At 33.3% G+C, this 14557-nt stretch overlaps 2 protein-coding genes across 2 annotated transcripts; one reads left to right on the top strand and one right to left on the bottom strand.

Moving 5' to 3' along the window:
* Positions 1-2179: 2179 nt before the first annotated feature.
* Positions 2180-3919, bottom strand: EAF02_002556 (uncharacterized protein; the record flags this gene model as incomplete). Its single annotated transcript, XM_038898604.1, has 4 exons — positions 2180-2540; positions 2590-2949; positions 3002-3551; positions 3610-3919. 4 exons carry the CDS (start codon positions 3917-3919, stop codon positions 2180-2182), a joined length of 1581 nt encoding a protein of 526 aa, XP_038760892.1.
* A 1454-nt stretch (positions 3920-5373) lies between these two features.
* EAF02_002555 (uncharacterized protein) lies at positions 5374-7731 on the top strand (the record flags this gene model as incomplete). Its single annotated transcript, XM_038898603.1, has 6 exons — positions 5374-5632; positions 5691-5997; positions 6046-6283; positions 6337-6820; positions 6930-7030; positions 7390-7731. 6 exons carry the CDS (start codon positions 5374-5376, stop codon positions 7729-7731), a joined length of 1731 nt encoding a protein of 576 aa, XP_038760891.1.
* Between the last annotated feature and the right edge of the window lie 6826 nt (positions 7732-14557).

Here is a 14557-nt window from a genome sequence, read left to right as displayed (position 1 = left end):
CATGGCAATATGCTCAAAATATAGAGAATCCGAGTTGTGACAAACAACAGTGTTTTGACGTGGAACTTCAAGTTGTGTGGTGTGTATGTATTTGAGGAAAAGAAGGAGTCAAGTGGCAGATAAATGAACGTGGAATTTTCAAAAGTGAGGAAGCTGAGGATGATTGTCATTCACTGGATGAATTCAAGATGAAGTACAGCACTTATGTTCAATTGTGCTGTATGTATCTAGTGCTGTATTGTTCTATCATATCAATCGATGGCTTTGCGATTCAAAGCTTTGAATCCATTCTAGAGATAGGTATCTTGTCTTCGCTCAGAATCAGAACTACACACCTCGTCAAAACATACATAGTAAGTAAGGCAAAGTATCTCGCCATGTTGCCTACATCAAATGACCTACTGATACTAATAAATTGGGTGGCCTTGATAATCTCTCCATTTCATCCTGCTTCCAGCTGCAAACACCAACGTTGTAAATCACAATACCTTTCAGTTGTACGTCATTCCCTCATTTATATCTTCGCATTTATCTGTGTCTTCTATGTATCCACCATTCTAATTCTTATTCAGATCGCTTCCCATCTTCCCTACGTTCACATGAGTTTAGTAAGGTCGGGAAGTTGGCAGTGTTGTAACCTTTTCGAGATAACGTGAATTAAAAGAAAGTAAACTACCACTGATTCTCCAAACACGGGCACCCGTCTAGTCAGGCATAAGTCATGAAACAGGGAAGGTATCAAGCAAGCCAATATCAATTCTATAGATTGAAGTTCCAATATGCTCAGGTTTGGCGCATAACATGCGTGAGATAAAACTTTAGAAGTATGGTCACTACTATCCATGGGGGTTTTAGTGGATAAGGCGATCGGTTCGCGACTTTGGATAGGTACTGGAAAGTCGTTGGAAGAACCGGAAGAGGTATCGATAATTCATGTTCTGTTGGACCGTGACGATTCACCCATGACTCTGAACTCGGAAGTTTGAATGGCAGCATCCTTCTCGGCAGGGCATCCTCTCTATTGAGCTGTGTGAATGCAGGCAGGCTCTTGGAACTTACCTGGGTATGATGTTATTGGCAGAATTTGTGAAAGTTTCTGTGTCGTTTCTTCGCCAAGTCTCGGTTTAATAAGTTGATCAATAATAAGATGGTATTTGAAGCTTTGAGTTGCTTTTTTGAATCAGCTCGAATATTTTTAGGTCCTTCCCCTTTTGCTTGGTCATTGCAATCTCCACACTTGAAATTGAGGCAATTTTCATCTCCTTCTCAACGTAGTCTTTTATCAGGAGTCTATGAAGCTACAAGTGAACTGACCGTTTTTCAATAACCACCAAGATCTGTTTTGGGGCATGCTTCTCGAACGCCTACATAATAGATTGAAACCTCCGACGTTCTACCATTCTGCGCCTTTCTAAAGAGGAATACCGACATAACTTTACCCAAATTCCCACCTCGAGGTTGACACTTAGATATTCAAAAGTTGCTCGTCGGTGCAAGTATATACTTCACTGGTCCTTTTTTGGAAACGTTGCTTTTTCAACTGTTATATCTTGACAGTATATCGAAAGAGCGATCAGATAAAAGAAAAACGTTTGAGCCGCAGATGTGGTCTATAAGACTTGACATACGTTTACCTCATATTGTCTTGGTTGTTTTAGAAAGTTGCCAGCTGAGGACAAAACTTATACCAGCATAAATGGGGATAAAAAACCCCTGAAAGGCTTTTTTCGTCCTCCAGCCATCCGAGGTATTAGGTGCATACCAACGACCAATTCACTGTTTGGCCTTACAAACATAGTCCAGAGATTCGTCGTTTCCACGCAGGTTCTATCTCTAGCAAGCCTTTTCTATTGACAAAATTTTATTCGACGTGAATAATACGGTACAAGTCTTCACTGAATTAAAGCACCAAATAATTGATAGACTCGTACCATTATAGATTTCATTTGCCAAGCGAGGGAATATTTGTCTCGAAGAGCGAGTTGATCTATATGTCGATATGTATTTCGACAATAAAATGCTGGCAACGAGGTTCTAATGCAGAAACCTTTCAAAAAAAAACTGAACTTATGTAGAGCGTACTTCCGCCTTGGATTTGAACTATGATAATACAATCTATCCAGTTTAATCTATCTTCCCGGGGTATTATTAAAAAGAAATCCTGATTCGACTCCACTTCTCATTTGCGACTCCTGTTGACACCCCCTTTAACTTCTCTATTACCATTGTCAGTTCCGCCCCTTGACTTCTCTGGCTCAGTACCAGTATCTGGTGTCATTTCGAAGGTTACTTTCTTATCCTTTTTCCCATTCTTCTTCCCATTCTCGCACAGCCCCAAAATTGAGCGAGCCTTAAAGACCGCGAGCCAAACACCATAAACTATGCTTACAATCGCCGTGATGAAATCCAAAATATGCACGAACCACCAAATATGCTGAGTACCCAATCCACAATTTACAAATTCAAATTGCCATTCCCAACTTTCTTCGTCGAACCATAAACTCAGTAACCCCGCATTTCCAGCAAAATCCCCCATCATGCTCCGTACAGTTACTTCACGCAGTCCGGGTTATACCCTGATTGATTCACTAGATGTTTGGCTTCTGGGTATCTATCGCACCTCCACTCTCTGTCCTCTTCATGGTAAGCTTTGGTTTGATGAAGTGATAGATATCACAACCTTCGTGATCGTGGCCGGTTAGAATAATACCATGTCTTCCCATGCCTTGCCCGTCCACATGCGCACTACCGCTCATGCCAAATACACCTTCTAGCATACCTTTAGAGGCATCGCGGGAGAGGTGGTTTTGTTCCTTAACTCCATTCTCGAATTCTCCATCGAAGAAGTCAAAGAACGGTCCATCTACACAGATCCCTTCGTCTTTATATAATGGGATATGAGTGAGGACTAATGTAAAAAGTGCGGATCGCTCAACGGCGTGAGAAGTACTTATCAAATCATTAAGAATTGATATGACTCGTCTTGAAGGTCTTGTCCGACACGGGCGTATCGAGATTCATGTCATTAAGGATCATAATCCTAATTTCGGGAATATCCCTCCCATCCGTCTGGATGCCTGTCGTAGAAATTGAAGAAGCATTATGGTTGGAAGGTAGCTGAAATCGAAGTTCGTAATTCGCTTTCCCAAAAACGCGCTCAAATCGAGCTAGTCGATCCTTTGAGATATCTCCGGCATACCCAACATCATGATTACCTGCCACGTTTATAATCCTCTTCTTCCATGCCGCAGCATCATCCCCCAGCATTATTGTATTCTGAAAGTCGAAAGCGGGCGGCGACATAATCTCGTCCGGAATCCGTTCTCCATGTTTGAATACCCGATTCCAATACCTTCGCCCACGTTCCTCGAATTCTTCATCATCTATCCATTGACTCCCCACAAGATCTCCAAGTACAGTAACATGTGTAGGGTCCAACCACCAGTGCGTTGCGCGGTAGATATGTCCCAAGTAATAATCATTACCAATGTGGTCAAATCGTTTGCGATAGACTTCGAAAGCCTTAGGAAGGTCGTCGAGCCAGAAATCTACTATATCATGGAGGCTGTGTCGCGCACGCTGTAGAAGGCTATGTTTCGTGCCGCTGACGATTCCTGATCTTCAAGAATTTCTTCAAATTTGGCAAATTGACAGAATCGATATCTCGTATGGATGATTCACCCTCGAGTTGAGGATCCCCCAAAGCGAGGAGCCTGAACGGTGCTACCTTGCTGGGATCATACAAATTTGGAAGCGTGTGTTGACGAAGTGTATTGACGTATGCTTCTGAAGCATCGTATTCAGGAGAAGGAAAAGCGCAACCATGGAATGCAGGGTACAAATAAAGATAAGAGGTGAAAGTCAAAGAGAGAGGCACAAGAAGAAAGAGTGCATAACGAAGCACCGATATTAAAAACATAAAGAAGGTAGCATTTGAGCACAGCACACAATGAATCTGGCAGTAGAGACTGAAATAGTATGGGAGAGATATGCAAAGTGATGGTGGTAAAGAAAAAGAGAAAAGGAGACAAGGAGAATAGGAGTATATTTTTCAAATATCTCTCCTTCTTCTTCTTCCGTCCGATGAATTTCATCAACCCACGCAGATTTGGCAGTTGAACAAATTACTGGCCAGAACCCAAACAAGGGCTGGCGGGCTAAGAAGGGTCCGAGCTCTGAGAAATCTCTCATATCACGTGAGAGTAGTAGTAAGCACGGTAAAATGTCACGGATGTCTCGAGAATGGCAAGAATTGGGCACTCTCGAGGCATTCTCGAGGCCACTCTTGAATTCTGCCCCGCAAAAGAATGGAACATGGAGGAGAATGACCGAATGATCAACGCTAAGCCCTCCACGGTGATCCTCTACCCGATGTTAGCACGCCGGCCTGAATCATCCTTCCGGCTTTCCACATGTTCGGGAAGGGAACTTTGATTGGAATTCATGCTAAGCCTTAATATCTCTAACGTGTCTTGGTTTACTTTGACTTTACTGCCCCCGCTACGTTTGAAAAGCTGGTGAAGGCAACAGAATACCAGCGAATAGAGTTGATGGTCTCGATGGAGGAGAAGCTTTATTAAGCATTTTCCAAGCATTTCGTTAAGTATCATCTGACAGTCATCGGAATTGATTTTACGACAGACTTTGACTACATCAATGTTAAGGCGTGAGATACACCTCCGGCCTTCCTTCTAGAAAGCTTCTAGCGTCATAGTCAGGGCGATCTTCTCTTCCTGTCATTCTGCACAGTACATCTCAGCCTCACTACTAAGATGTAATATCGTTGCATTCCGTTGCATACTGACTACCTACGCATGCACAGAACATTTCCACCTCATGAATGCGATCAACTAATCCATTCATAATATATGGTAGGTGAATCTCCTTGTCCACTCCTTATATCAATCTTTCCTTTACCAACTTTATTTTTCACAATTACCATAACGAATCATAAAGTTGCAACTCGTACGATTTATACTAGGTTTCCCCACCTAAGACACAATCTTCCTTACTTCCTCTGGATGGAGTAGAGAACCATTCATCACACTATGCCTCTGCCTCGATAAAAATTACTCAATAAGGGAGGCCAAGAAAAGTCTCCCGAGGAAGACGTCCCTTCCGCTCATGTCGAGCACCCACCTTCACCACTGTCTCCTAGTTCCTCTGCCATAATAAACGAAGCACCGCCAGGTTACACAGCTTCGATAGTCCCGCCGAATCAGATCTGACAGCTGCCTTTTCCAATCTCAATGTCTCGGAATCAAGTATTCCTGCTTTTCCAAATGAAGATCTATGTCTTGCACATCTCAAGTTATTAAGAACTTTTCATATTCTCAAACAAGATGTCGGCTATACCGATGGATTATTTGGTCTATGGGATGCACGTTGCGAACTCCGGTCGTCAAGAACCGTGACAAAGCATTAGTAGCGAGCGCATGGAGGAAAAGAGATGGTCTCTGTATATGCGAGAGAGCGGTAGAGAGATTTGAGGATTGGTGGTTGAAGGTATTGTGTGAGCAAGAGAATGCCACTAGGTTGCGGCGAAACTACATGAAGGCTCACACGGGCTTCATCGATTTTCCGAAGAAGGGTGTAGCTAAGGTTTGGAGCACGTCAATGTTGCCCCCCATAGGTGTGTTCTACTTTCAAAATTTACACTCATGCAAAGTATGTCCTAATATTGAAACAAGATGTTCTCATGGTATGGCATTCATTGATGCTCAACCCTCGAAACTACCTGGAAGACTGTATGCGTTTTGGTTTGAAAGATTTATGGGCAACAGGCATGCCCTGGCATGCTGTTGATGCAGCTATTGATACTAGCTTCGATTATCAAGTAACAGAAGCAGCCAAAGAAAGATTCACGAATGCCACAGGGCATCATTGGAGCAATGCCAATGATCATGCAGCAAAGACACTAATTTGCCCGCGGTGTTTCCAGGTATTGGAAATTCCATGGACTACATGCGCTGCAAATGAAAAGCCATCACTGCAAGAGTATGAAACTCGTTCTAGTCTGTTGGAAATTGTTGCTAATATCAATAGAATTATGGACATGAATGGTACAGGTTATGGAGATCGAGATTTTTCACACATTTGCCACAAATGTGGTGGTCAGATCGATCACGATCTATTGCGAGTTGCCAAGTTTAAGAGAGAGGTCGAAAATCTGATCATGGAGAGACTCTCTCTAGGGGGAACAAATTCTATCTCCGAGTTACTGGCATTCCGGATGCCCCAGATCCAAAATCTGGTTCCTTGCACCAAAATGCATTCCCCAATCGTATGATTACTATTGAGCTGAAGGTAAAAATACTAGAACTAATTGACAAAAAGCCTACAAAAAAGCCCGCTATGACTGATGTTAGGGATCTTATCGAGGGAGTATTCAGAAGTAAATCAGCCCTAAAGAAAATCAACAATGGGAGGAGCACTTTGCTACGAGCAGAGTGCCTTTCAGTTCGAACGATGATGTCGAGATATTGGCAAAATTCTTCAATATTCGCGCTTGAAACTTGGAGGGCTGTAATTCGTCAGAGTGTGTTTGTCGATAGAATGGCAAGTCTTGACTGGCTTCGTTCCCCGGCTGCTCGAGAGACGATGGGTCGATTACTTACAAAGTATGAAAGATTCATTGAAATTATGCGTCTCCATCCAAAAGAGGTTTGTGTTCCAACCTTGGATGTTGATTTGGCATGGCATACTCATCAATTATCGCCAAAACAATACTACGAGTATACGTTCTCAAAATGCCTGAAATTCATCGACCATGATGATAAGATGGAAGAAGATGCTCTCTCTACTGCCTTCGAATGGACAAGTAAGACCTATGAGAGACTCTATAGGCAAGTGTATTCTGAATGCACTTGTTGGTACTGCGAGGGTAATGTCTGTCCTCTCTCCACCCAGTGCATGCTAATATTTTTCAGCCATTCGCTCCAAGCATATTGATTCGTCAAGCCGTGTATTCGGAACCTCCAAGCACGAAAAGGTTCTGGACGCTTTCTATACATCTGGAGCAGCAGGACAAGTAAGTAAACTGATAAGGAACTCACTAGTTTCTTTGTTTTCACTGCCTGTTTTTATTCTTCGATTATACGTTCCACTAAATAGTACCACCCCATGTACTCCTTTTATTTCCACGTGTAGCATGATGCCTCGTCTTTCTTTCGAATTTTATTCTTGATGGGCAATACTGATCCCAAGTCTTACAGTGTGACCCACAATAGCGCACCACATCAGCGCGCACTCCGCTGTTCGAGTCGAAGAGTCCGAGCCCCGTGCTTCAGTCTTCGATAGACTTAGCCAAAGAAATAAATCGGAAATTAATCGCGCCTACGACAAAGCTCGTCAAAGAGCTGAACAGAAGGGAAGAACTATCCCTCCTAGAAGATGATTAGGTATACCACGGCTTGGGGTTATCCATATATGATGTATGGACCGTACATGAGTCCGATGTACGCCGGTGCTCCGATTTACTATGCAGGGGATCCGTGCGCGATGCCTGTTGGTGTGGGTATGGCCGGAGCGTGTGCAGCAGGATCTTGTGGAGGTACTGTTGCAGCTGGTGGATGTGGCGGCGCTGGTGGATGTGGTGGAGGTGGTGGAGGTGGTGGTGCAGGTGGTGCAATAGGAGGTAGTGGCGGATGTGGAGGTGGCGGAAGTGGCGGAGGAGGCGGGGGTTGCGGTGGAGGGGGTGGTGGTTGTGGCGGTGGCGGTGGAGGGTGTTAAACACCATTTTGCTACTCGGCGATGATTCGAAATGAGACGACACGCGCTTATGATGTCATGATGGGTTTGGCTTTGAGATATGAACTACTCTTATATTGTTATCTTCCTAACCTCACTTCCTTATACAATCCTTGTTTTCCTCTCTAGCCTTCTATTATTTCAGGCTTGGTAATTTTGTTAAGATAGCTACGTATGAAAACACTCTTTAATACATTCAATGAATATCATACATCTCGTATTTCACCTCAGGACAAGAGCGATTTGATCAAACAAAAGCCTAAACTATACATGTCATACTCCATATCGGAATAACAAGTGTATTACTCACTGTACACTAATTGGAATTTTCCACTCTTGAAATATTGATATCTGATCTTTAAATGTCTTTATCATCGTCTTTGAATCAAATCAATTAACAGTACAAATATTAAAGTGACTAAGCAAATATAAAGGCATTATTTAAATTAGATTTAACATTCAAAGTATATATTTCTTAGTTATATGATTCGTATTTAAGATCTTGTAATAATATCTTCTAGATTAGTATATTAATAGATTTAGAGGATTAACCAAAATGGATTTATATTACATTATGTTAATAATAATAATCTATAATTATATCATCTTTATAATATAAGTATGAGTTATTATTAATACTAAAACAAATTACTTTATTTAAATAGAAAATAGAAAAATGTATAGAAGCCTACAAAACTATTTTAATTTAACGTATAATCTTAAAAGAATCAAAGAGATTATTTAAAAAAACAAGTAGTTGAAATAAATCAATCCAAACCTTTTAAATTATACAATTGATTATAGAATAAGCTCTATTAAATCAATAGAATCAATTAATCAGATAAAAATATATATAAATAAAGATAAATTTAATAATACATCTATAAACAGATATAGATCAATACGATATTTAGAAAATCGAGATATCTTTATATTTTTTATTTTGTTTTTATTAGAATAACTCTCTACTTTTCTTTAACCCTTTTCATTTAAATTCAATAATTGGTTTTATAAAAATTTTATTGAATAATAAATTAAAGAATTCAAATTATTATTTTAATATATAAAACTTTAGATTTATATATTTATTAAACTTATAATTCTTAATCAATATCAATAAATCGTATATAGTTGAGAAACTAGTCGTTAAAGAAAAAGAATTCTCGGGCTATGAATTCGTAGATTTTTTTCGATTTTTTTTAATTATCATAAAAATATTAAAATCCTTTAGATTCTCAAGCTTTAATTTCTTTTTTTTCGACAACTAATACTAATGTATTATATAAACTAGATTACTAATTAAAATTTTGATGATAAGAATAATATAGGAATATTGAATATTATATGGCAAGAGCATAACTTCAACGATTAAGGATATTCTAAACTTTCGATTTTTTATATTTGAAGTTGAATTTTTTTATTGAATCTTTTATTATATGAGTTGAGTTTATTAGATTTATTGAGTTTAATAGTTTCTGAAATATATTAGATTTATTATTATTTTTAAAAAATTTAAATGAATTAAAGTTTATTAGATATATTAAATTGAATTAGATTTTTTTAGATTCTTTCGGATTTTTTGAATTTAATTAGATTTTTCAAATGTTTATAAATTTTATTAGATTTATTAAAAGAATTTAAATTTTTCAAGTTTCTTAAATTCTTAAAAAATTTTGAGATTCTTCGAATTTAATCAAATTTTTTAAATTTATCAAATTTCTTTTAGATGTTTGAAATTTTTGGATTATATTAGATTTATTGGAATTGTTATAACTAATTGATTTATTAAATTTATTAAATTTATTAGAGTTATTGGATTTATTAGATCTTTTAATAAAATTGATTAGAATATAATATGATAGAATTATAATATTATTACAATTCGAATAATACTTTAATAATTCTAATATTAACAAACTAATATTTAAATAATACTCAAACCTTTAAACAATACTAATACTATACTTAATTAGAAACTTTGAGAAACAATCTTTTGATCAAATTATATTAAAGTTGATGCTTATTTAATCATATAATATAAAATATTAGAAGATTGGGTGGAAGAGGCCTCTATATTGACTATATTACAATATGTATTGATCTTGATCCCCATATTATAGGGAATCAATATACTTGCCTTGCCTGGTTTAATCTAATAGGCTTAAGTAACCATATTACTAATCTCATTATATGCTTAGTACTAATAACTTCTATTCCTTTTAATATTCCCTTATAAAAATTACCACTCTTCTCAATCTCCACTCTTCTGATTCTCTAATGCTTTTACCTTAATTCTAGTATACTCTTGAATCTTTTGAATATAACTTTTCCTAGTAGTTTGGTTATCCCATTTATTACCATATCCGAGATATTGATATAATTGATTATAATCTTTTTTTTCTCAATAAAATCTCTAATAAAGTAATAGTATATATTAATATACTTTGATCATTTATATAAATATGGATTTTTGATTAAAGTTATTGCTTCTTGATTATCATTTAGTAATTGAATAATATCTTCTTGTATTGATATATATTCTGTTTTTTCTAAATCTTTAAATATTTAAACTAGTTATCTCTCTTATTTAGTAAATATTACTATTGATATATATTCAAATTCAGTATTTGATATTACTATTGAATTCTATTTCTTGTTAATCTATAAGATTAATTCTTTATAGAATATAACAACTCCTTTAGAGATACTTTTTCGATTATATTAATCACTTGTTCAATTTGTATCAGTAAAGACTTTTATAATATTTATTAATAAATTGTATTCTTTTACAATTTGATATTATATTCCCTTAGATCTATATTTGAGCTTCTAAATAATAATTGATTTTAGATATCTTATTAAATTCTTTACTTTTATTTTGTAGCACTTTACTGATTTTGCTATATATTATAATAGTTAGTTTAGTATAAATAAGATATCTGGTTATATATATATTATTAAATGAATAAGACTGTTTATCGCTTATTGATATTCAGTTATATTAATTAATTTATTATTTTCTATAATAGATTATAGATATAAATAATCCACAATAGGTACCTTCTTAGTATAATACTAAGCGTATAAGATTCCGAACTTTTTGAGCATTGCTTTCAGATATTCTTTTTAGTTTAGTATAAGTGATCTGTTTATTCAATCTTTTATAATCCTAATACCTAGAATCTTATTTATCTTTTCCAGATTTTTGATATTGAAATGTAAAGAAAGTGTTATAAAGAATTAGGTGAGTTGATTTTTTGAGATTGAGAAAGCAATTATATTATTAATGTATATAAGTAGATTGATTTGTTGAGCTGTATATATATAAAGATATAGATTAGTAAGACTTTATTTGAAATTCTATTTGATTAGTTTTAATTTCAAAAGCTGATTCCAATTCTATTTAGCTTATTTAAGATTATATAAACTTCTCAATACTTGTAAGATATATTTGTTCGATATATTTACCCCTTGAGATAATGTAAGGTATATTTCTTTTTTAAGCTGGGATTCTATAAAAGCGTTCTTTATATCAAATTATTAGTATTCTAAATTTTCTTTTATAGTAATCGCTAGGAACAAATAGAGTATATCAAGTTATATTATAAAAGTAAAGGTTTTATTATAATTTTTTCTTAGGATCTAATTAAATCCTTTTATTATTAATTGTATTTTGAATTTTTTGATCTCGTTATTCTTTATTTTTATTGTGAAGATCTATCTTGTAAAGATAAGATTTCCTTTCTTTAATAGAATATACTTTTTTCAAATATTATTTGTAATCAATAAACTAATCTCCTTTTCAGTAATTTGTTTCTATTTCTTTTTATATTTAGGATCCGAAATTGTTTAATGATATATAGTGGGGATAGGAATCCCAAAGATTTATTTTATAGAGAATACTTAGTTTTTATTTACCAAGCTCTTCAAGATTATTTAAAGATTTTTAATTAATTTGATTTTAATATTCAAATTAATATTAGAAATAAAAAGTATAGAAATTATTATATATTTAATAGAGTTTCTATCTGAGTTAGATGATAATATTGCTATTATTACCTTTATGAATTTCTGAATATATTTGTTTGATTTATCATTATTCTATTTGTATTTTTGAAAAAAGTATTTTTCAGGAGGATTTATATTTATAAATATTATCAGGATTTCGATTGGTGATTGATCTGTTATAAATACGATATCTGGTATTTCTATCTCTTTTATTTCTAGGAATAGTATAAAATCTACAGATAGATTTATCTCAATAATATTCTTTTCACTGTTTTTATTAAATCTTTGAATATTATTAACCTTAAGTATATTAGGGATTATTATTTTTAATAATTTGAATTTAGAGGTGATAGTATTTTGTAAAGGTTTTAAAAGTAATTCTTATATTTTATATAATCTATTTCTAAATTGTTTATTTAATATAATATTTTCTGTACCTTGAGATTCTGATACTGAATTTCTTATTTTCAAATTTATATCTCCTTTTTTCTTGATTTTATTTATAATTACTCAGCTTGTTCATATAGTATAGCCTAGTTTAGATAAGTATACTTTTGTATATTTATTAGTAATATATAAGTATTCTATAAAGATACCCATTTGCACTATATTTTGTAATTTATTATATCATTAATCCTTTAGAATTGTTTTTGGATTGATATATATATAATACTTGCTTCCCTATATCCTATAGTGACTAATATCTGGGGTTAATCTTATAAAGGCTTTAATTGGGCTAATTATATTGTTATTAATAATTAGTTCAGTATTGATTCTATTTCTGTATTATATATTATATTCAATAGCTTCATTCCAGAATTCTAATAGTAATTTAGCCTCTTTCAGTATTGCTTTTATATTGGCTTCAGTAGTATTGATATTTCTTTCTATAGCTCCGTTCTAATAAGATAATATTATAATAATCAATTCTAATCAAGTTCTGGAATTCCATTCCTTGATAGTTTGGATTAGTTTTGATGTATTATCAGTTCGAGCTGCAAGTATCTTGTTATTTATATCAAGTTCTAATTCAGTTTTCCATTTCTTTAGGCTTGATATAGCTTTATCTTTTGTTTTTAGAATTAGAATCCAATTCACCCTTATCCAGCTATCTATAATTAATAAAAAATAACGATTTCCTTATAGGGATTTTGGAAATAGATTAGTAATATCAAAATGAATAAGCTCTAATCTTCTTGTCTTATAAAAACTAAACTACTTTAGAATCAAGTTTTTTATTTTAATAAAAACATATACTTTATATACCAAAATCTTGAATAGAATCTTGATTAGCTTATCTAATATTATAATCTTATAAAGATTCCGAATCTTTTTTGAATCAAAATAATTAAATTACTGATATTATAATAAATAAGTATCTAGATCCTCTTTGATTTTATTTGAAAAAGTTTTTATTATAAACTTATTTGATTTAATATTATTATTAATCTCCATACTTTAAAAAACTATATCTTTATATCCTTTTGTAATTTTCAAAATTATATAAATCCTCTTATTCATTTTTGCCTTAATAATATTTATTCTATTTTTCCAAAAGTATATTCAGTCTAAATTGAATCTACTCTTGAATTCAACTTTACAAATCCTTTTATTGGAGAGAAAATTCACTTCTAATCTTAATATATATAATATCTTAAAAAATAAAATCATATCACTATTCTCAATCTTTATTATAACAATACTCATTTAATTATAATATATAATTCCCTTATCAACTTTGATTATCTTTCTTTTTATTATCTTGATATCTCTAAAGAGAGAAAGTTAATTAGATATATATAAGGATATACTAGTATCTGTATATTAGCAAAAGGAGATAGTCTTATAAATAAACTTTTTGGAAATATAATACTCTTTATTATCCGATTCTTCTTTACTTTCTAATAAATCGAGATTAATTAAAAGGCTCTTATTATTTGCAAAATAAGCTTGACTGCTTTTCTTCTTAATAAAGAATATCTTATTCGCTTTTCTTTATATTTCTTTTTGTTATTCAACTTTATAATATCTTTAAATTAACATTTATATAAATATAAGATCTTTATAATCATATAAGAGATATCCTTTTTATTCGCATAAATAATAGATATAGGTTTTGGATTCAATATCTTGTTTTTGCTTTATTGATAAGCTCGATTCTCTATAATCTCTTTATTGTTTTAGGATTATATATTTATTGCTATTAGTAATATAAGCTTATTTTATCTTTTAAAAACTAAGCTCTTTTACTGTAAAATATTTGGTCTTGTTTTCAATTATTAATATGCTTTATATATTTATAGTATCAATTATTGTTTGATAATCAATTAATGGATTTCTTATTTTTATTTATTTATTTATTTATATTAATTAACGTCTGTTTTGGACCTCCCTAAGGGTATTTAGACGTGCTAAGATAAGGAACTATTTGAGCGGCGTGATCGTCGCAACCGAATTTAGCAATTTAATTTCAATACTAGGGGTTATTCGCTCCTCTACGGATACGATTTGTTTTTGTTTCTAAAAGGGAATATCTGATCTGAATTATTATTGAGATAAAGCTTGGTTTTCGAGTAAATAGGCTTATTGTAGGCTTCGATCTTTATGATAAAGAAGAAAAAGCAAAAATAGGTTGTTATTTGTTTAGCTGAGTAGTAGGGCTTTTGTATTATATATTGGGTTTATGATTTTTAGAGGTATAATATATTCGAATGATTAGTTGAGTAATAAATTTATAAGAAATGGATAGTAAGTTTTATTGAAAAGATTATTGCTTTTTAAGGATCCTTTAATAGTTAGA

The sequence above is a fragment of the Botrytis sinoallii genome (assembly GCF_014898435.1).
Source record: "Botrytis sinoallii strain Bc 23 chromosome Unknown BSIN_004, whole genome shotgun sequence".
In the NCBI taxonomy this organism is placed as follows: domain Eukaryota; kingdom Fungi; phylum Ascomycota; class Leotiomycetes; order Helotiales; family Sclerotiniaceae; genus Botrytis; species Botrytis sinoallii.
This window is presented reverse-complemented; position numbering and strand designations above follow the sequence as displayed.